At 31.8% G+C, this 24032-nt stretch overlaps 1 protein-coding gene and 1 long non-coding RNA gene across 2 annotated transcripts; one reads left to right on the top strand and one right to left on the bottom strand.

Moving 5' to 3' along the window:
- The first annotated feature begins 2815 nt into the window (after positions 1 to 2815).
- On the top strand, positions 2816 to 9953 carry LOC109173702. Its single transcript, XR_002052944.1, has 4 exons — positions 2816 to 2895; positions 5165 to 5177; positions 7365 to 7369; positions 9942 to 9953. It is a non-coding gene; the product is annotated as an uncharacterized LOC109173702 (long non-coding RNA).
- A 2787-nt stretch (positions 9954 to 12740) lies between these two features.
- Positions 12741 to 13406, bottom strand: LOC109173701. The gene has a single exon (XM_019322984.1). The coding sequence runs from the start codon at positions 13274 to 13276 to the stop codon at positions 12806 to 12808; it is 471 nt and encodes a 156-aa protein (XP_019178529.1). The 5' UTR covers positions 13277 to 13406; the 3' UTR covers positions 12741 to 12805.
- Positions 13407 to 24032: the final 10626 nt, after the last annotated feature.

Raw genomic sequence — 24032 nt, forward strand, 5'->3', positions numbered from 1 at the left:
ATATTTGTATAAAATACTTGGTAAAAATAAATAAATATAGCATGTTTTGTATTATAACTTTTATATTTAATTAGAAGATAATGTAAAAAAAGAAGACAATGGACAATGTAGTGAATTTAATAAATTAATAAATTTGAAGGTAATGAATCTTTGAATCGTAGAAAGTAATGATAATATAACTAATGAAATTATATTTCTTTTAAATTTTTTTTATAATGAATAATTTTTTTTAAATAAAGCATTATAGACATCTAATTCTAAATTAATTAAATGCATATGTATTATTTTTTATTGTAGCTACTAATTTATTTAATTTAATAAGAGTAATAAAGTGTCGTACATACTTTTCATCAACAATAATGAAATCAATGATTTTTTAAAATTTTCTTTCCTTGTTGAGACAAATTGTTTTGAGAGTTTGTCAATGACAATTGCTACAATTGCTGTCAATAGAGGATGATAAATAAATAATTCAAAATATATAGTTACAATAGATATTGTTATAATGATATAATAAAAATTACTACGTAACTTACAAATTTCTTTAGAAGTTTGCATGCATTGATAAAATTCGGATATGTAATTGTGTAAACTTGTTCAATTGGAGCTAGTAGGATATTAACATTGTCAATTATTTGGAAAATTGTCATACCGTTTTAGAGTCCATGTGTAATTGTCAATGTTGAAAAAATCGCTAGGCGTCCTCTAGGCGCTTGGGGCCCGCTTAGGCGCTCTAGGCGTCCTAGGCGCTAGGCGCCCGGCCTCCTAGGCGGCCTAGGTGCCCGCCTAGGCGTTCTAGGCGCCCGCCTAGGCGCTCTAGGCGCCCTAGGCGGGCCTCAAGCGCCTAGCGATTTTTTAAGATGATGTAAAAACAATTTAAGATGATGTAAGAACAATTTTGACATGATGTAAGAACAGTTTTTAAGATGATGTAAGAACAAAATTGTTCTTACATCATTGTCAGACCTGCGCGATGTAAGAACAATTTTGTCCGATAAAAAAAATACTCCCTCTGTCCCATTTTATGTGTCTTACTTTTCTTTTTAGTCTGTCCCAAAATGTTGTCCACTTTCTAAAATTGAACATCACCATCATTCTACTTTTTTCAAATTACCCTTCTAGCTTTTGCTTTCTTTATTGTTTTTATTTTCAAAAGTGAAAAAGTGAGGGGCATAATTGGAAAGTGCATAATATTTACTTTAATTCATTAAAAAGCGTGCAAAAAGTAAATGAGACATCCAATTCGGGACGGAGGGAGTAATAGTATTATATTTGTAAAGTAATGTACAATTGTACCATTATAAAAAAATATAAAAAAAATATTAATACCGTAATGACCTAAATCATTATAATAATGCAAAAACATAATTGAAATATTAAGTTTTGTTCTAAATAATCAAAAGAAGATTAATTAAATGTTAAAAAAAAAAAATTGAACCTAAATTTGTTTTTTTTTTTTAAAAAAAAATTAAGAAAATCAAATGATTTTTAAAGTTCCTGATTTATAATCTTTGATGCTCAATTTTAAATGCTATGTATTTAGTCGGGCTAATTTTTGAATGCTACTAGCTCTATTACATTGTAGTATCTGTTCATATACTTTCTCAACCTACTGAAACACAAAGAGCTAATAACGCCTCCACTAAGGCTCGAACTCACAACCTTCCAAATGGAAGTCCAACCTGGATACCATTGGACCACATAGTCCTGGTTAGTCGGGCTAATTATTTGACCAAAGTTTATGTTAAATTTTATATTATATATATTTTTAATACATTTTAACATAATCATAATATATGTTTTAACAATTATGCCAACTCTAATTGGAATGCGGTTCGAACCTAAGACCTTTCTTATATAAATTAATGAGTATGTTATGAATAATAAATAGTTAACAGAATATTCTGTTAAGGGAAGAAAATAATATAATAGAGGGTATATAAGGAAAATCATTAAAAAAAAATACTAAACTCAAAATAATATTAACCATTCATTTTAAGAAACAACTACTACCGACATTTTTTTGTTCTAGTTAAGGGCCTAGCATTATTGGCTCTTATTAGATTTGTAGATAGATGTAGATATTATGTTAAAAGTTTATGTATATTATGTTAAGAGTTTATGCGTATTATGTTAAAAATTCATGTGTATTATGTTAAAAATTTATGCGTATTATGTTAAAAGTTCATGTGTATATTATGCCGGTCGATCCCGATACTCAGAAGTCAGAAGACCCTATGCTACTGCTTCATTGAGTACAACACTCCTCAGGTACCTATTTTTATAAGTATTATTATTTTTGGTTGGTCATAAATTTTACACACATATTTTATATATACAAAGTGAGAGCTTTTGGATAAAATGTATAAGAAAAATAGAACCTTCATATTTATATACAAAGTTGATGTGTATACAAAGCGTTACTGGGGATGAAAAAACATTTATGTTGGCAAGCAAAAGAGTTGCACAACTTTTGAAAACTAAATATGCTTCTAAGATATCACTGTAATGTTATACCACAAATGATATATAAGAGATAGGATGAAATGAGAGGGCTTGAATTCCAATATTATACTAAATTCTATAGTACTTATATATAATAATATATAAAAGCCTTTTTATTATAAACATTTTCTATGCACTGAGAAGAAAGCAAGATAGTGTTTTACTTATTATCATTATGTTTTGCTGATGGTCTTTGGGATACTGTTTGTTCTTTTTCTTTACTTGATTGATTGAGTCTGTTAATACTAATCCAATATTTTGCAAGTTTTGGCTGACTCTCTGGAGGCAATGCAGTATGTAATCAGCTATTAGAATGACTATTATTCATGATATACTCAAAAGTTTATAATTCAATTTTGGTATTAATTTGTTGCAATCTTTCATATTTTTGTAGGAAAGATGTCAAGAGCACGTGAAGGTCATTTTGGAGCTAGACTTTTGACAATACATGCACCATCATCCGACAATGTTACTTCAGCAAATGTGTACAAGATAAAATTCAGAGTTTGAAGGCTACTATTCCCCTTATACAACAACGACTTGATGTTATTGATGGCAGGAGAGCGGGTACTTAATCATCGCCTCCATTTCAAATCAATTGATTTTAATGGTTGTTTGTTAGGACTATTACAATGTTGTTTAGCCTTGAATTGACTATTATTATGTATTAAATGTTGATTGATAATGTATTATTATGTTGTTTAGACATGAATTGATGGTTATTATGTATTAAATGTGGATTGGTAATGTATTATTACTTGAACTTAATGTAGAATTATATTATATTTTGTTTTAGAATTAATAGTATTTTTTATATTAATATTTTAAAAACATTAATCACTATTTAAAAATTCTAATTTTATTTTGAAATAATTCAAAAAACACGACGGAATTGCGACATAACATAAGATTTGCGACGGAATATTTGTTGCAAACAATGACACGGAATCATGACGGAAAATGTTTCTGTCGTGTTTTTTGCTACAGAATTGGCGAAGGAATAGATAATATGGCGACGGAATATTAGGTTCAAAAATTGCGACGAAATTGCGACGGAAACAGTTCCGCCGCAAATTTTACGACTAAATTGCGACGGAATATTTCGGTCACAAAATAGCGACGGAACTATTCCGTTGCGAAGTCCGTCGCCAAAAGTTGCGACGGAATTATTCCGTTGTCTATAAAAATACGACAAGGTGATAGACGACGGAATAAATTCCGTCGCAAAACGCGATTCGCGACGTAATATTGCCCATTCGCGATGGAAAAATTCTATCGCGATTCGTGATTTTTCTTGTAGTGTATTATGTTAAAAGTTTATGTGTATTATGTATTATGTTAGATTATGTGTATTATGTTAGGAGTTTATGTGTATTTTACTATACAATTATGTACATACGAAACATGATATTTTTAGGGCGCACAATGCATTATGCATTGTGCGCCTTGGTGCACAATATAACAATTGACAAAGTGCAATTGGGTCATTCAATTCAAAAAATTGTAAATAGAGCATCTCCAACAGTTGTGATTTTTGAGGAGTGTTTGCAGGTTTGATTAGGAAAGAGAATATGAGAGGGGAGAGAAAAAAAAGAAAAAAAAAGTGCAAGTCTGCGAACAAAAAAAAAAAAAAAAAAAAAAGCGATTTTACCCGCCCACTAGGCCCGCAAGTTGCACAAAACGCGTATTGGGAAACAACAAGCAGAACAGCCAAGAAAAAAGGAGAAAGAAGAAGAAGATCTGAAAGGGAAAGCTGTTGTGTTTTTATTGAAGAGGCAAAAATCACTGTTACATTGAAAACCTATTCTATTTATACATTGACTAAAGAAGCATAAGAGTAGACTTAGGTGGGAAACCGATTCTGTTACAAAGGGATGATGTAAGCCAACTGCTTCTATGCTTCTCTAGAATCTTATCTTGAATTTGCATGTGTTGACACCCCCTCCCCCCCCCCCCCCCCTGCGCGCGCGCAAGCTGGACTATACATATTATGGAGGCCTAGCTTGGATATTAAACTGCAGAAATTGATAAGAGTATGAGGCTTGGTGAAGACATCAACCAATTGATTTGTGGTAGTGACATTTAGTAACTTCAAGACTCCATTGTGTAGTTTTTCCCTTACTAAGTGACAATCAATTTCAATGTGCTTTGTCCTTTCATGAAACACAGGATTCTCTGCTATAGCTATAGCTGATTTGTTGTCACAGTACAGGATAACTGGAGGATTGCAGCTTATGCCTAAGTCTTGCAGCAAGTAAACCAGCCATTGAATTTCACAAGCTGATGTGGCTAAGGCCATGTACTCTGCTTCTGAAGAGCTTCTGGAAATGGTGACTTGCTTCTTATATTTCCAAGACACCAAATTGGTATCCAAGAACATGCAGAATCCTATGACTGTTCTCCTTGTATCTGGGCATGCAGCCCAGTCAGAATCATTAAAACCCTTGATTTGTAATGAAGCTGCAGTAGAGAAGAAAATACCTTGGCCTTGAGCTGCTTTAATATATCTCAAAACCCTGTGAGCTGCTTGCATATGTATGTCAGTAGGACAATCTAGAAATTGAGACAACTGCTGAGTAGCATCGCTGACATCAGGTCTTGTAATAGTGAGGTAGAGAAGTTTCCCCACAAGTCTTCTGTATTGAGTAACATCTTCAAGCTTGTTGCCAATGGTTTTGCTGATCTTAATTGATGTAACTATTGGAGTTTTAGTTGGCTTGCATTGTAAAACATCTGTTTCTTCAAGAAATTCTAGGCTGTATTTTCTTTGTGTCATAGAAATACCTTTGCTATTTCTTGTAATTTCTAATCCTAGAAAGAATTTTAAGGTTCCAAAATCTTTGATGTGGACACCTTGTCCAAATGCTCCTTTATTTGTTGAACCTGGTGATGGATTTAATTACCCCGGGTAGGCCCAAATCACTAAATCCAATAAATGATAAATAGGAAAATGCAAAGAATGTATATGTCGCAGGGACAACTTTCGTATTGATAGTCTTTTATAGGAAAATTACAAGGAGAGTGTAGTAACAAGACAAGCTGTAGATGTCCTTAGCAAGGCAAGGATATGCCCTTTTATACTAAATAATCCTCCCAACCGACCCCAAGAAAATAGGGCGGGCAGTTGGATCTTGGTTGACCGAGTCACGCGGTGAGACCCCGTGGTAGTCCTCGCCCTGGGGTCCCCCGTGGTAGTCCTCGCCCGAGGTCCACGCCGGAGACCCCGTTGGGGTCTCCAGGGACCCTCGTGTCACGCCGCGACCACCGGGTCGGTTTGCCCCGAATCCATTCTCCTAATATATCCATCATGGACCTTCGTCAATGCTGTGGTCGTCCCCCAACTGGGGTCCTCGTAGTAGACCTCAGTCGAGGTCTTCGCCGGCGGGGTCCCCCAGGCCCTTCGCACCACGTCGCGACTTCCGGGTCGGTTTGCCTCGAGTCTCTTCTCCTAATATATCCATCACCTGGCTTAGATTAGGACTTGCAAGAAGCACATCATCCACATAGACCAGTAAGGCTATGAAATCATTAGCTATACCTCTGGTAAACAAGGAGGAATCAAAAACAGCTTGTTTGAAGCCCGTGTTACACAACTCTTGAGTTAACTTGACATTCCATTGCCTACTAGCTTGTTTTAGGCCATAAAGGGACTTTACCAATCTGCATACTTGACCAGGCTTGAGAGGAGTGAAACCAGGTGGTGGTTTCATGTATACATCCTCATGTAGATCTCCATGTAGGAAGGCATTATTCACATCTAGCTGGTGAAGAGCCCAACCTTTGATATCAGCCACAACTAATAACATTCTTACAGTGGTTATTTTGACAACAGGACTGAATGTGTCTAAGTAATCCAACCCTGGTGTTTGAGTATATCTTTTTGCAACAAGCCCGACCTTGTACCTTTCAATGCTTCCATCAGCCCTGAACTTGGTTTTGTATACCCATCTGCATCCGAATGAGAGTCCCTCATTACAACTTGTAACAGCTCAACTGGAAGGAAGGATGAACTATCATGCCTGGGCAAGGGCCATGGAGATGGCCCTGAGATCGATCTTTAGGTTCATAAGGAATGGCATTAGGTACTGATTCGTATTGGTTTGTGCAGTACCAGCATTTTGGGGTAATGGAATAGTTGGAATTGATGGTTGAACCATGTTTGCTGCAGGTGTATGCCAGGCCATAGCTTCAAAGCTCTGATACCATATTAGGAAACAACAAGCAGAACAGCCAAGAAAAAAAGGAGAAAGAATAAGAAGATCTGAAAGGGAAAGCTGTTGTGTTTTTATTGAAGAGGCAAAAATCACTGTTACATTGAAAACCTATTCTATTTATACATTGACTAAAGAAGCATAAGAGTAGACTTACGTGAAACCGATTATGTTATAAAGGGATGATGTAAGCCAACTGCTTCTATGCTTCTCTAGAATCTGATCTTGAATTTGCATGTGTTGATGACGCGCCTCTTCTTCTCTATGCGAGCCCCCACATTTTCGAACCAAAAATCACTCCTACTGCAATAACTTCATTTCTTCTCTCTCCTCCACATGATTATTGTTTTCTCAAAAAACTCCCCAAAAACCTCGGTTGGGATGCTCTTAGGTCACTGAATTGTTCAAAATTATACAACTCAATCAAATTTGACATGTCCCTCAGGTCCATATTGGGTTGAATTATACTACATTTTTTCCTAAATTAATGTGACAATTAGAATTGAAATATTTGTTTGCATTTATTTTGGTGTAACCTTTTGGGGTGCTTTTGTATTTATGCAATAATTATAAAATGTCATATGAGCCTTTCACCATTGATATGATATTTCATATATATAGCAATAATTAGCAAGTGTGGGTACTAAGTTATTGTCCACCTCCAACACCTTTGTGCTCAAATCTCAATCAATTCCTTGTGAGCCCAAAATCTCCACTATTACTATTATTTGATTTTGGAGGGGTCTATTTTGGACAAGTACAAGACGTGTATATACTTTTCAAGAATATGTTTCTTGTACACCTTTCGTACACGCGTTCAAGTAATCATATCTTTTTATTTGATTTTTTTTTTTTTTTTAAAAAGCATTTTTAGTGTATATATTTTTATCAATTATTAATGCAAGTATTTTTAACCCTCCATTTTTTTTTTATTAATGTAAGTATTTTTCACCCTCTATTTTTTTTTTTCTTTTGTGTGGCGGTAATTTTGGTCCCTCGTTTTACCGCAGAAAATCCCAATTCAAAAAAAAAAAAAAAAAAAAAAAAAAAAAAAAAAAAAAAAAAAAAGACAATAGAAGGGACTCATGTTTGCACATCAAATGTTAACATTATTGATGATCCTCCAATTCTTCACGAGGCAATGATTTTGATCCCTCCATTCATAGTCACAAATCAATTTTTCACAAAGTAATGCGGAATCAATAACTCAGCAGATATGACCAAATGTCGGTGTGCACAAGTGATCTCCCCACACTGTCGTTGTCGAGGTTCAAATCTTGCTCTCTTTTTTCAAATACTACCTACTAAACCAATGAGTTAAGCCCGTGCGGATACTAAAATCTCAATTCTAAAAAACAACAATAATAGGCATCCCCATTTGCACATCATCATTCTAATTATTAGTGAGTTAATTCAAACACTAACATTATTAACCTTCAAGTAGTAATTTTGACCACTCATTTCACGGCATAAAAGCATAAAATCTCACTTAAAAAAAAAAAAAAAAAAAAAAAAAAAAAAAAAAAAAAAAAAAAAGGAAAAGAAAAACAATAGAAGGAATTTGCACATACTTCATCCATACTATCAGAGAGCTGTCGCAAAAAAAAAAAATTGGAACTGGACGTTAAGACATGTTCATCGGGATGAATGTTGTCATATATTCAGATAGGTGAAAAGATAATAGTTACACATACAGACAGTAGTATTAAACCTATATACTGATTGCAGTATATTTCTATAAGCACTAGTTACTAATTTATTCTTGATTTCTATAAGCACTAGTTACTAATTTATTCTTCTGAAGCTAATCATAAAGAAAAGAGTTAATTATTAAAATGGTCCATTGACTATAGCGAAATTATCAATTTGGTCCTCGACTATTTTTTTTGACCAATTAAGTCTCTCAACTTTAAAAATCTTAACCAATTTGGTCCTCCGTTAGTTTTGCCGTTAGACTTCCGTTAACTTGGGACCAAATTGATAATTTAGCTATAGTCAAGGGACCATTTCAGTAATTAACTTTAGGGGTGGCAATTCGGTTCGATTTTTCCTAACCGAACCATACCGAACCGAATCAAACAACCGAATGGTAATGGATTCTTGTATACCGAATGGTTTGGTCAAAAACTAAACCGAACTGAATTATTCGGTAAAAAACCGAATCGAACCGAATACCATTTGAATTGTTTAAATATAATAATAATAATAATAATAATAATAAAAGTAAATCTAAGTCTCTTGGTGTCTGCTCTGTCTTTTAGCTCATATTCTCACCAGTACCTTTGATAAATGTTTTCTAACAAAATAGTAAACATCATTTGGCTTTGTTATATATTAAACTTTGGATTTATACGAGAGATACCAGTGAGAATATGAGGTGAACGGTAAATGAGGCATCAAGGGACTTGGATTTACTTCTTTATTATCATCATTATTATTATTATTATTATTATTATTATTATTATTATTATTATTATTATTATTATAAATAAAATCAAACGGTATTTCCTTTCGATTTTTAACCGAATCGTTCGGTACAGTTAATTACTTCAATGTTCGGTACGGTTCAGTTCGGGTAAATCGAACTGAATTGCCCACAGCTAAAGTTAATTACTGAAAGTGTCCCTTGACTATAGCAAAATTACCAATTTGGTCCCAAGTTAACGGAAGTCTAACGGCAAAACTAACGGAAGATCAAATTGGTTAAAATTTTTAAAGTTGAGTGACTTAATTGGTCAAAAAAATAGTTGAGGACCAAATTGGTATTTTTGCTATAGTTAAGGGACCATTTGATAATTAACTCTAAAAAAATCATAGATGGTTGATTAATCATAAAACTAATTTAAAGACCAAAGTAGCAGGTTTGTGAAAACAACAAAGAGAGAGAGTGTGAGATTCCTGGGATTCAAGTGTTTAATCACCTAGTGCCAATCTAAAGTGCAATATTACATCTGGGTTTAAACAAGCGTGAGAATGCAAACAAGGGAAAGAGTTACTCCTGTAATCTCCAACCTAAAACAATACAAATGAATATTCATTCTCGTGATATAAACACCCAACAATGTAAGAACAAGCATTCAATATAAATTCTTAACTAATACCATCCCCCGATGTGCAATAATAGAGAATTAACTCCTTAACAAATATGCCATCTCCCAATGTGCAACAGTTAAGTGCAATTGTGTGCGCTCTTAATTATACCCTAACTCCCGCTAAGACATAAAGATAGCTATGAAACGAGTAACTATGACCATTAATTACAAGCATCAACAAAATAGACACAACTGCAACACAAATTATAAAACCCAAATATAAATATTATTAAAGAACCTGAGAACTAGGCACATAGGTTCATAAACACTTTACCTAAGAATATCTAAGAAAACTTAGCCACCCATGGCTAAACTAGAATGCATTGCAATAATATAAAGAGTTCGCAAGCATGGCTAAACTAGAATGCATTGCAATAATATAAAGAGTTCGCAAGCAATAAAGAGAGTAAAAGTATAGACCAAGAGATTTTTCCAAATCTTCCTAGCTTTTCTTCTTTCTTCCCAAGGCAACTTGTAGCTCTTGATCTCCGTCTTTCTTGTCTCCAAAATGCAACTTAGACCTCTAGGGTTGAGGGAAGATGGGCCTTTTATAGGGGGAGCCAAGTAGGGATGAATTAGGAAGTTTCCGCGCCACTTTCCAAATTCATATCAGGATTTTCGACGCGTCGAGTTTGTCTTTTTTTTCCTCGCGAAACATACTGGAATTTTTTGACTAGTCGAATCCATTTTCGACGCGTCGAGGAATTTGGAAAATAGGTCGAGTCTTCATAAGAGTTGTAGCCATTCGAGTGTTCTTTCTAATGGCGCAAGAATCACTTGGATCGGACATTCCTAGGTTGAGATATGGTCCAAACACCGAACTGTCGCCAATATGTGCGAGAATTTTTACTTCTTGCCCTTTTGCTCCACTTTTGCCTTGCATGGTTTGCCCAAGTGATCAAGACCAGACTTTGTTTTGACTCCAAACTTTTCTTAGAACTTCCTTTGCTTTTGCAATTGATCTGCAGTGGTTTCACAACACTAACAAAATCATAAAAACTCTCAAGCATTAAATCATATATTCATTAGAAAGCAAGGAAATAGGTATTAAAAGTAACAATTTAATGAACTTATGCCGACAAATAAATTCAAATAACCAGAGAAACATGTACAATTAACCTCACATCATATACAATCTAGTATATCACAGAAGTAAAGACCTATACAAACTACGTACAAGTACAAAGAGTCCTAATAATCGGGAAGCTAAATTATAGATTACTTTGAAGATTTATCTATATATAAGTTTGCAGGTATTTGAGGATTTCGAATGAAATACCGTTATTTTTTACCGCTAATTATATTAACGTGACTGTACTCTAATTTATGTAAATTAACAACAACAATAGAAAATCTCAATATGACAAATCAAATGATAAAACATCAACAGCCCTCACCAATGAAGATGGCTATGACTTTGGCCAACATTACACATGGAGACTAATGACATCATGATTGTTAACTACTTTCTCCTTTTTTTCTTCCTTCAACTAATACATGTAACCTAGCTAAGCTGCGGTGTTGGTTGGATAATGATTGTTGTTACGAGGTCCAACTCATAAGGAAATTTAATTCCATGACTGCCTGAATTTAGCAACCAACACAATCATTAAACACTTTGTTCTTCCGTAATTAATTAGTGTACTTGACAACTAATTAATCTCCAAAATCGATCTCAAAGTTTTGTTTAATTATATTAGATCAGACACACGTACATGTGGGGCGACAAGCCTAAGGAATCCTTCCACACGTTTCTCCCTGACCACAAACAGGAGCACCCCGGGTTTGACAGGATCGATTATATTCAAGAACCCCAGTTCCAGATCATCATTATATTATGAGTTTAACAAAATATTTACGCAATAATCAGTGCAGTTTAGAAGGATTATTTAGAAGCTAAGTACGCTATTTTTTGTAGGTGATTTTAGTAATGTCTTTAAATTTATTATATATATATATATATAGGTTCAGGTTCCTGTACAGACAGTGCTTCCCATGTGACCGTGCTGTGACACATCATTATGTGTTAAAAAATGCACCATTAAGTGGTACATTTGTGCATTTTATTATGGTGCATTCATGCATACATAATGGTGTAATTCGTACTGACCGCACGGGAAGCCTTGTCCTCCTTTGAACAAGTATATATATATATATATATATATATATATATATATATATATATATATATATATATATATATATATATATATATATATATATATATAGAATTATAATGAATTTAGGATGTTAATTTATTTTAAAATGAATTTATACGTATTTCGAAATATGAAAAATTGGGATGTGATATAATTTTCTTAAAATGTCAGGTAGCTTGTACCTCAGTGACATTTTTGTGGCACGTAAAAAAAAAATCTTTTTAGTGGCTTGATGTGAGGTTTCTCTAACATGTTTAATTTTAATTTGCAATAAATTGTATCATAAATTGATTATTATTATTTTTTTTGCTTGCAACATGTCATATCTCTACTACTTTGACCCGAGTTTAACTCTTAATTACTCGTGAGAAAGTTTGACTCATATCTCTTTATCATTCCATCAAACATGAGTTAATAATAAGATAAAATTATAGGAGTATATTTAGGACATGATTTAAGCAACACTTTTTTTGGTCAAATGGTAAGCACTTGAAGGTTTTTTCATGTGTGTTTTGTATGTGGTCAAGTTGACATTCTATTTTTTTTTAATATTTTATATTTTTTTAAAAAATAATAATAATGTTGTTTTCAAAAAAATAATAACAATAATGTTGTACAAAAATAATTTCTTCATTTTTCATCTAAATTACATTTCATCACCTCTTATCGATCTGCCTTAAATAAATGCAGATCTAAAGTAAATAAACACAAAATTAAAAATCGAAATATGTCCACAAGAAAGAAAGAAAAAAGAAGCAAATACCCCATGCAAATAAAAAGGTAAAAATAAAAATATTTATTAAAAAACAAAAAATATATAATATTTTCCTTTTTTTCATTAATCTTCGAAAATACTTTCTAAGTGTGGCCTCCATTCCGCGGCCTTACAGCTCCGGCGATCCCGGCGGGAAGACGACGACTTCTTTTCCGCCGCCGTAACAGAACGATCGCCGACGACGGCCGCCGTCGAAGTTGCGCGAGATTTCGCGGTTTTGGTGGACGCGTTCTTGTTAGTATCAGAGCTGATCTTCTTCCTCCGCTTCTTCTCCGGGACGGAGGGCGCCGGAATCAAGAAGTATATGCTGCCTCTCTTGAGCTCGGACTCCGGCGAGAGGATGAGAATCCGGCGAACCATGCCCTGGGAGCTGGGCTTACTGAGAACGTGATTAGGGTTGTTCTTGAGAACCTCGCCGGCGGTGATTGGGTGCGTTATCTCTTCTACGTGCCCGTTCAGGTGTACTATTCGGATCAAGTCTAGAGCTCCACAAGGAAGAATACAAGCCAAACAGCACCTTAGACTGTTGCCCATTTCTTATATATATGTATATATGTATGTATCACTCTCTCTCTCTCTCTCTCTCTCTGATCTTTGCTTGTGGTTTTCTCTTTTGAAGCTTTGAAGGAGTTGAATGGTTGGGGAAGACAATGGTATATATATATACAGAAGAAAAGCTAATATAAAAATTGCTTTAAACTGGAAAAAGAAAAAAAAAATTTAAATTTAAAAAGAAAACTAGGACTTTTTTGCTTGGGTGTTATATTTTATAAAATTTACAAACCACACCATTTATTCTAGGGATATTTGACCTGAACCCTATTGGTTGATTTTTTAATTGCTTTTGCTATTTAATTATTAAGATTGTAATAATTGGGAGAATGACACTAGTTGCTTGTAGACTTTTTACTTTATTTTCAACTCTGACCAATAAAATAGAAATTTAAGACAACTCATTTTGTGTCATCTAAAAGGTTACCAACGATAAATAGTAGTGGTGATTGATACTTATTGAGAACCTTTGAGGAAGGATTGGGTGTACTGCACTCCTCAACATATACATAGAGAGGATGATAGATACACGAATTGGATGACATCTAAGCTCACGATTCAACAAATTGAAATATGATTTTATTGTTGTTATTATTGTTTTTTTTTTTTTTTTTTTAGTTTGTGCTAGAGGGAACCAGATTGATCGTGTAGTAAATAAATATGCCACGATGATATGAACTATATGGTAAATGAATTCAAGTGCCAAAAGTCCAAATATTAGTTTTTTTTTTTTGTTTGTTATTTTCGTCTATAAGATGTAAGGATTAATTTAATTAATAAGGAAAGGAGTGTATACTCAAAAACTATATAACAACTTTAGTATTACACATGATTCATTGTGAGTTTCTCTTATATATCATTCAAAAAAAATATTGAGTGCGTTTGAAACAATATATTACGGTTATGTTTATTACTTCTAAAATGAACCCATTTGGGTGAATTGGGGTTGGATTAATTGGAAATATCCACTCTTCCAATTGCAAAAATTTCATCTCAAAGGGTAAAGTTTCAATATGAGTAGAGGATAGTTACATTGTTCTAATATCACTATCATCGTCCTGATTTTTCCAATCTCATCGCCACACTCCTGAATCATGCTAAAAAATCAATTAAATAAAAAAGAAAGCTCAAACCAATCAAGAGTCTAATCTAATCTCTTGCTACACTACTAACCAAACAACTCCATTAAATTCAGACTATAAAACATCTCGCCTTAACTTATACATTACATTTTTATTTATTAACTATCAAACCAAACTATAGGCTCGCTGCGCTCATAATTTAATAATTAACAAATTACCATGCATTGCGTCATACAATTTTCTCATCTTATAAAAAGTATGAATATTTATTGCGATTGAAATGATATTTCCTTCTCTCTCACACACTAGCTTACTTCTTGATCCAAGAAAGAGAGAGAGAAGTAGTTTATTGTTTGTGTTGTAGTGTGGATCTCACAACATGGAAGGTCGTCACGATATGGGAGGCATAATAGCGGCGATGACAGCCCAACTTACTGTCCCCTTTCCCAACTAAAATACTTCCCTCCACCCGTATTTCAACATTAGGTACGGACAACAATATTACATTACCTTAAAAACTACACATATATTTATATAATGGTATTTGGTAAATAGCGGTTAAGTGATTAGATTAGTTGATTTGACTAGTTGATAGCATTAATTGATTGTAAAAAAATGTTTGATAAATTAGTTGTTAGTTGATTACATGTAAAATGATTTTCTAAAAAAACTGATTCAAAAAACTACTTTGAGTAACTTTTTTGAATTTTAGTATTTTGGAGCAGGTTGTTACAAAAAAAAAAATAATAATAATAATTAATCAAACACTTATATTGTAAGTTGTAACCAAATCAAACAGTTAATAGTTGTCAAATAAATCAAAATTAACTAATAAGTTAACTATGTTACCAAACAGGCGGTTGGCTTAATTAGTACAACCAAAAAAGATACGGAGTAATATTCTTTTTATAATTAATGTTCCTTCTTTTTTAGAATTTTACCAAAACGATGAATTAATATATGTATATCTACTTATAAAATAATGATATAGTCTTCCTCTAGTCAGTTACCTTCATGTACCTACCCTCAGTAACTAGCTGGCTTCATGTAACTTGATGTGAGTATATATAGAGCGTATTTTTTTTTTTTTACAAATGTCAGTATAATATCATCCTAAATTTTGTTAAAGTATTTTTTTTTATTCATATAAACATCAAAAGTTTATTTAACATTTAAACAATTAGAGTAACGAATATTTTAACATATTATAAAAATATATTATGAAATGTGAATACCATTTACATTTCTATTGAAGTTGTGTTTATTTATGATTATTAAGCAGTGGTACTAATAAAGTTTTTTTTTCAAATAAAATGAAATTAATTCATTGGCAACTGTAAGGTAAGATATTTGACTCTTTTAAAGAGTGTATGTCATGTTAAAGTTTCAAGTCAAACTTTTTTCTTAAATAAGAGTCCAATTTTATGAGCGTGATTAAAACCAAACTTAGATTAGTTTTGTAGTAATGAAAATATGAGATGACAAACATTAATTTGCAAACCATAAAGAGAGTTCAAAATATATCTTTATTTTAGAGTTAATTTCATTTTTGGTCCTAGATTTATAAGTGACAGTGCAATTCCCGTCATTTTTATCAGAACATCCTTATTTGGTCCTAGTATTATTGTGACATGACTATTTTTGTTCCTCCCGCCAACAAAATCGTTGAAATGTAGTTAAATACAAGGATATTTAGATCTTTCTTATACAAAGTAGATTGACCCAATATATTTTTTATGTTTATTTAAAAAAAAATCATAATTGAAAACCAAATTGCTCTTGTATTTAGCAACATTTAAATTGTTTTGTTAATAGAAGACAAAAAATAATCATGTTACAATAATACTGGGACGTAAAGTGAATGTCTTGATAAAAAAAAAAAAAAAAAAAAAAAAGACTAAAAGTAGACTGACACTTATAAATCTAGGATAAAAATAAAATTAAATCTTTATTTTATTTTATTTTGAAAACAAAATGGTGAATTATAGTGGTCTGTGGCAAAAGTGAAGATCCCAAATTGCACTAATTGCTACAATCCAAAAATATACAGCTGTGCTTGATCTATGAGATTTCTAATTTTGTTTTTTGTGTGCCAATAACTTGCAATAAAACATTGCATATGAACATAGTCCTTCCTTTATGCTTAAATAAACTTTTTTTTTAAACCCATTCTTTAAAAAAATCACAATAACCGAAGTATTCCCATCCCAATAATAAATATTTATTTAATTAAAACTTATTTTAAATAAAAAAAAATATGCATATTCAAGCAGCTGGCCATTGATACAATCATGAAAAAATGGGCCAATTTCATCCCTCTAGAAAGTACTAAAATGGAGAGAGACGTCCATTTTAATTATTGATAACGAATATAATTTGAGTCTATTAGCGATTGTATAGTCACTTATGTTCGTAGAGATAACAATTGCCTTGCTTATTCCCTAGTTTGATAAGGCCGAAGGGACTAGGGTATGCCTTACTTTGTAGATTGATGTTCCTCTTGTCTTCTTAGTCTCTGTGCTTAATTGATTAATGAATTGTTGTTTTCTTAGCTTGCTTAAAAATGTTAAATTGATAGTTAGATACTTGGATTATTGCAAAATTATTAGTTATATGTATTATGCTTAGCATGCTCGAGGCTGGAATACTTTTTGATGGGCCAAGCAACATGTAACACATGTTTCGTGACTTTTTATACGAATTTAACTTGATACAAAATTGAATAGCGTGTTCTATAAGAAATAATAGAATAAAACGTAATTCTAGGAATAAACATATTTCATTATTTGTTTTGACCATTTTTTCTTGAGAATAACATTCCTAGGAATGAGCTATTCCCATTACGGGATGAATAGCCATTCTTAGGGTGCCTTATTAGTATTAGCTATTCCCATGCTCTTGAGAATAGTTTTTGCATTACAATACTAAAAATACTCTTTACATGCATGCTTTATATATATATATATATATATATATATATATATATATATATATATATATATATATATATATATATATGTGTGTGTGTGTGTGTGTGTGTGTGTGTGTGTGTGTGTGTGTGTGTGTGTGTGTGTGTGTGTGTGTGTGTTACTACGATTTTTTTGAGTGACGAGGAAAATCTGCAACAATTATACAAAGGTGTGTACAAAATAAATTTCATTTTTGTGTAATATATCGCAAATTACATATGCGAGATAAATTGCAATAGAAATGTACTGTTACGAATTCAATGGAGAGAGTGTTGGGAAAAACCCAACTTGTGATTTATATTATTAAAAATAAATGTGTTGCATGATTGTAAAGACACTACTAAGACAGTAAGACAGTGTGGTTCGTTATCTTGATCAAAATTGTAAGTGGAAACAAAAGTAATGGCGTCTCCATTTTCTACGACCAATAAGTTTCGACAATTTGACATTATTGGTCTTAAACTTAGGAGGAACGGTAATGATGCTCCTCTTTCCTACAACATAGAGTAGTTATTCTGGGTGAAGGCTGCATTAATGTCTGTTAAACAACCAAACTACTTTAGAACCTTCTAATTACATTTTTTTCATTTTATTACGGAGTATATAATATATACTTTTTGTTGGTCTTTCTCTTATGTTTTAATTTATTAAAATATATTATCAACTTCCCTTTTTTCGGACTCTAAAAATATGAATAAATGTAGAAGTGAAACCTAATTAATTAAGACCTCTATACATTGAATGGAAGTTTGAACTTTTTGAGTAATATTACGTTTATTCTATTTTTTAATACCAATTTTATTCCATGTTAATATGACACACATTAATTAAAAAAAAAAAAAAAAAAAAAAGGTTTGTTAGTTACATTCAAACTTTAAGGTCATCAATTCTCCTACTCTGAAGACGGAAAAGAGGTAAATTGTGAGATGTGTCTCAAGTGGTTTACATGCCTCCAAATATTTGTACACTAGTGCTCATTACAAGATCCAATTTTTTTGATTCATAATTTTAATAAATTGAAATCCAAATATTAGGTTCTAGATCTGAATCATAACCGGAAACTTTTAATTCAATTGCTATAGTGTTCGGTTCAGTTTGATCCGAACCGTGGTCATCCCTACGTATACGCGATAATTTGTTGGAGAAGTAAAATAAATAAAATGTTTACTTTAAGGGTAGAAATGTCAATTTAATATATCAAGGGGGGGGGGGGGGGCGGGGGGGGGGGGAAACCACCACTTTTAGAACAATTGAGGGGGCTAATATGCTTACCTAAATAATTGAGGAGGAAAAAGGGCTATAAGTATATAACTCAGGGGGAAAAAGTGCCATTTTCCCACTATTAAATTTCGTTCCAATGATTTTTTTCCTTCCTTTAATAAATCAAGTCATGTGAGGTACCCATGGAATTTTTAAAAACTTTTGCTTCTCATCAATGTCCATTTACTATTAAATATAGAGTGAATATTTAATATCAAATCATTTTTTCCACATTTAAATTGAATATTGGCTGAGGTTTTGCGTGTCAAGCACTTTGTGGAAAATGACACATTTGTGACTCTCCTTGAGGGAAGGTCACATTATCGAACCCCAGTAGTAAAGTATTGACTTTTTGGGATGAAAGTATGCAACAAATAAATAGTGAAAATATAGAATAGATATAGATTTTTGTGGAGTACAAGTAGTTAGTGGGAATAGTTCCATAATAAGTAATTAGGAGGAAGCTTCGCAGCACTATGTTTGGGGCACCGACCACAGCTCGGATTAATTAGCCTAGTTTTTGTTCATTTAATAATAATAATAATAATAATAATAATAATAATAATAATAATAATAATAATATAATTAATCCGTGTTTTTAAAGTTTTAAGATTACTATATTAATGTTCAGTTGGAACTAATAAATAATAGAAAAATGATGTTCTAAGCGACACAAGCTAACAGATTATTCTTTCCATAGTTAATCAAATCTATAGTATAGTAATTGGTTTGACATTAGGACACAATATAAGCCTAAAAATCAAAGAGATTTGTGTACATTCCCCTCATCGATTTGCCTCAAATAATGAATAACGATATTGAACATTTGAGTTAATTCAATTTTTAGTCCTAAATTTATAAGTGGCAATCCAATTTGAGTTTTTTTTTATTATTATTAGAATATCTACTTTTGGTCATAGTATTATTGTGACATGACCTTTTTTTGTCATTTATCAACAAAATAGTTTAAATATTATTATTCAACAACATGGTCTAGCTTAGAAGCCCCTATTCACCATGTTCTTCAAGATTAGTTAAAAAAAAACTATACAGACAACATGGTCGTCTGTTCCCCTTTCAAAACATGAGAGGTCTTGATAAACTTCCTAAAATATTATGAAAGTTCTTCATTGACAGATTTTGTATAATATATATTATCAAAAAATATTTTAGAATTGTACAATTTTACCAAATATAACAGCATATCAGCATCATACATATGATATAATTAGTTAAATTAATGATTAATTAATCTCAAATAATCTAATTTGTACGGTTTTGGCATTAATGGTAGATTCTCTTGAAATGCGGGGTAGAGAGCTTTCTTAATTGAGGTTAATTGTAATTTGATAAAATAATATTAGAATAAATATATTATTAATTTTTGTGAGTTGTGATGTTAATTACATAGAAATTAAAATAAGGTTTGGAACATGGAAGAGTAAACTAGTTAATATAGTTTGTGAGAATCCAAACAAAAGTACATCCGTACGCGTTACGGTACATATATTGCTCTTTAAGAAATGGGGTACAAATACTATTTTAACTATTCAAAACGGTCCTATATTTCCTATAGATCCAAACTTAGATAATACACTTAAAAGAAAAAAATAAATAATAATAATAATAACACCGACAACAACTAAGGGCTCTCCGTGACTATTCTTTGTCACAAAGATCGAGATCCACTCTTTTGTGTTTTGATTGTATTGCAAGTTGCAACATTATTACAACCCGTTTTGGTTTGCCGAAAAATATTTGAAAAATAATAAAATTAAAATTTCATAAAAAATAAATTATTAAAAAATTAATTCTATTATTTGGTTGGTGGAAAATAAATTATTGAGAATATGAATTTCATTGTTTGGTTTGCTTTGGAATGGTAAGAATTTTTTGAATACAAAGACAAATATGCCTCTAACAATAACAATAATGATAATAAATTAAGCCTAAATACCACCTATGTAATTGAGGAACTTTTATGAGGATATAATTGTCCAATCATGTTATCTTTACTTCTCATGTCATGTGGAAAATAAAATACCACCCTTTGGGTAAGAATTTGTTTTCCTCAACTTTAACGAATTGCTTTTCCAATGGAAAATATTTTCCATCTAACCAAACAACATAAAACAAAATCTTCCTCCACTTTTAGAAAAACAGTTTCCATGAAAAATATTTTTCATCCAACCAAACACCTCCTTAATTGGCCTGGATACAAATGGTCTGATATTTGGTCTCGATTTAGGTGGTCATGCTTGGTTTAACTATTTAAGTAGTTGGTCCGATCCATGGTCGATATAGTTTAAAATTTGAGAGACATGTTTGTCCTGTTTGGTAAATGGTTGTTAGCTGCTAGCTGATTGGGTTAATTAGAGAGTATAACTAGTTAATAACATCAGCTAATTGTAGAAAGGTATTTGGTAAATTAGCTGTTAGCTGATAACTATTTGGTATAAAAAAAAAATTCTCAAAAAACTTTTTGAAAAAGTTGTTTTGAGTAGTTTTTTGAATTTTAGCATTTTAGAGTAAAAAAAAAAAAAAAAAACTAATTAACCAAACATTTATATTGATTTCTAAACCAAGTCAAACAACTAATAGTTGTTTGACTTGGTTTAAAATTGACTTATAGACTAACTATTTGACCAAACTTATCTCTTTTATGAAAAGTACATGTCGGAGATCATTGAGTGATTTTAGGAGATTTTCCTTATTATTTTGGGATTGCTTTTCTTGTGTTTTAAAAATCAGCTTGTAATTAATACATTAGTCTGAATCCTTAATTGAAAGTTTGGGACGTGTAAATAATGAAGCTTGTAATGAGTATAATCTTTTTTTTCACTCTTAAGTAATAACTATACCCTACTTTTATGCTTATTTCTGACTGATTGTGCTGATCAGTTGTCTCGACTACTTTGGTTGTAAACCAACAACATCATATAATTAATGAAGAATTCTACGTTAAAAAAAAAAAATATATAACAAATTTGAGTTTATAATATGAAGATTTTTTTTTTTAAACATAATATGAAGAGTTAAATTAATTAATTACTTCCATTTAACTTTTCCAATGCTAGTTTGGCTGGTATGTATTATGGACCGATTTTATTCATCTTAAATTCTAACAACACCTACACTCTCCTCTCCCAACCAAACACTATTTGGCTGGTATTTCTTGGTGTGACTTGTGGAATTTCATTAAATTTATCATGGAATTCCTAAACTCAAGTTATAATAGGATAGGATGTAGCATGTAGGTATAGGACCTCAATTGAAGCAATCGAGGGGCAAATTATTGCGTGGACCATGGTTCACACAATCATATACACCATGAATATCAGGTACATTTTTAATATATTAAAAGTATAGTACAATGTATTGAAAGTATATTATTTTTGTACTGAAGATATATTATACAAAATAATGTACCATTAATATATTAAAAATGTACTTTTAAAAAATATATATTACGTACATAAATAATATACTTTTAGTATATTAAAAATTATACTTTTTATTTATGGACCATGTTCCATGCAATAATGATTGGAACCCTGCCATGTAGGCATGCATGTGTTGATAAGGTTGATCTTTGCCTAATTGGGCTGAGCTTGATGAGATGTTTGGCTTACTTCATATCATGGCCTTACTGAATATCATTCAATTTTTTTTATAACTCAAGTTTTCACATTCACCATACTATGACGTTGGTAACATAGTTAGTTTATCAATAAATTTTTACTTATTTAACCATTATTAGTTATTTGACTTGGTCAAGTAGCTAATATAAATATTTAATTAATTAACTTTTTGTAATAATTTATTACTAAAATTCAAAATGCTACTCAAAACAACTTTTTGATAACGTCATTTTGCATGTAATCAGCTAACAACTCATTTGTCAAACATCTGTCTACAATCAACTAATGCAATTAACTTCTCAAACTCACTAACCCAATCAGCTAACTCACTATCGGCAAATTATGCCCTGGACCCTTGTCCACAATTCATTGTGGACACGGACCCAAAACGACGTCGTTAAAAAAAAAAAAAAAAAAAGGTCATTTAGTTATAAAAAAAAAAAAAAAAAATCGCGCGCACTTTGCCGTTAACGGCGTTATTTTTTTTTTTTTTTGATTATGAATGTACAGTTATGCCGTTATGAATGTACAGTTATGATGTTATGAATGTACAGTTATGCAATTATGAAATTATGAACACAGAGCTCTAACATTATGAACTTACAATTATGAACATATAGTGATAAAATTATGACCATGGAGCTTTAAAATTGTGAATATAGAGCTTCGAAGATTATGAATGTACAGTTATGGAGTTATGAATGTACAGTTATAGAGTTATGAATCTACAGTTATGGAGTTATGAATCTACAGTTATGAGATTATGAATCTACAGTTATGAAATTATGAATGTACAGTTATTGATCGAATTATGAACAAAGAGCTCTGACATTATGAACTTACAATTATGCACATATAGTGATAAAATTATGAACATAGAGCTCTAAAATTGTGAACATAGAGCTTCAAAAATTATGAATGTACAATTATGGAGTTATGAATGTACAGTTATAGAGTTATGAACGTACAGATATGGAGTTATGAATGTACAGTTATTAACATATAGTAATAAAATTATGAACATATACTCCTATAACGAACCGGTCTGAAATTAATAAAAAAAAAAAAAAAAAGAGATAACAGTGCATAACGGCACTGTTATCCGTGTCCAGCATGCAGGACACGGGTCCAACGCATAACGATTGCTCACTATCCAATCCAATCAACTAACAGCTATTTACCAGACACTCCATATATATGCGCACAAAAAGTCCCATTCAAATTAAAACCCAAATTCACAAATATTGTGGTAGAAATCGAACTCCACCGTATCGTTGGAAACAATTCTTTTAAGGTACACTCTAGTTCAACATCAAGCTAACCTCTCCAAACAATTTGATTTAAAGCTTTTTGGCACACTCTAGTTCTTTTCATTTGCATTGAACAAAATATGTTTGTATTTGGATCAAAAAATTCTATAACCTACCTCATAAGTAGTTTTGCATTCAACTAGTTGTTAATTTTCTCTTTGGCAAGATGTTATAACAAACTTATATTAGCTAAAGGTTATATCAAATGTTCCTCCGCATAACTGTAGTTCTCCCAAATAAGAGATTACATGTTCAAATCTCAATAAAGACATTTACTTTTTGTGTTTTCAATAAGTTGAGAACTACATAAATATTGTAACAGAATTAATAGTACTAAAAAAAAATGTTCCTCCCAAGGACCCAAACAACATGCAGATCCACAAGTAAGAAGATATTGGCTTGAATGAAAAAGAAACACACAAGTTTGACTATGATTACCATTTCATCAATCTAGTATGCGCAAGAAAAAGACAGGA

Source organism: Ipomoea nil, unplaced genomic scaffold (assembly GCF_001879475.1).
Source record: "Ipomoea nil cultivar Tokyo-kokei standard unplaced genomic scaffold, Asagao_1.1 scaffold0482, whole genome shotgun sequence".
NCBI classification, from domain to species: Eukaryota; Viridiplantae; Streptophyta; class Magnoliopsida; order Solanales; family Convolvulaceae; genus Ipomoea; species Ipomoea nil.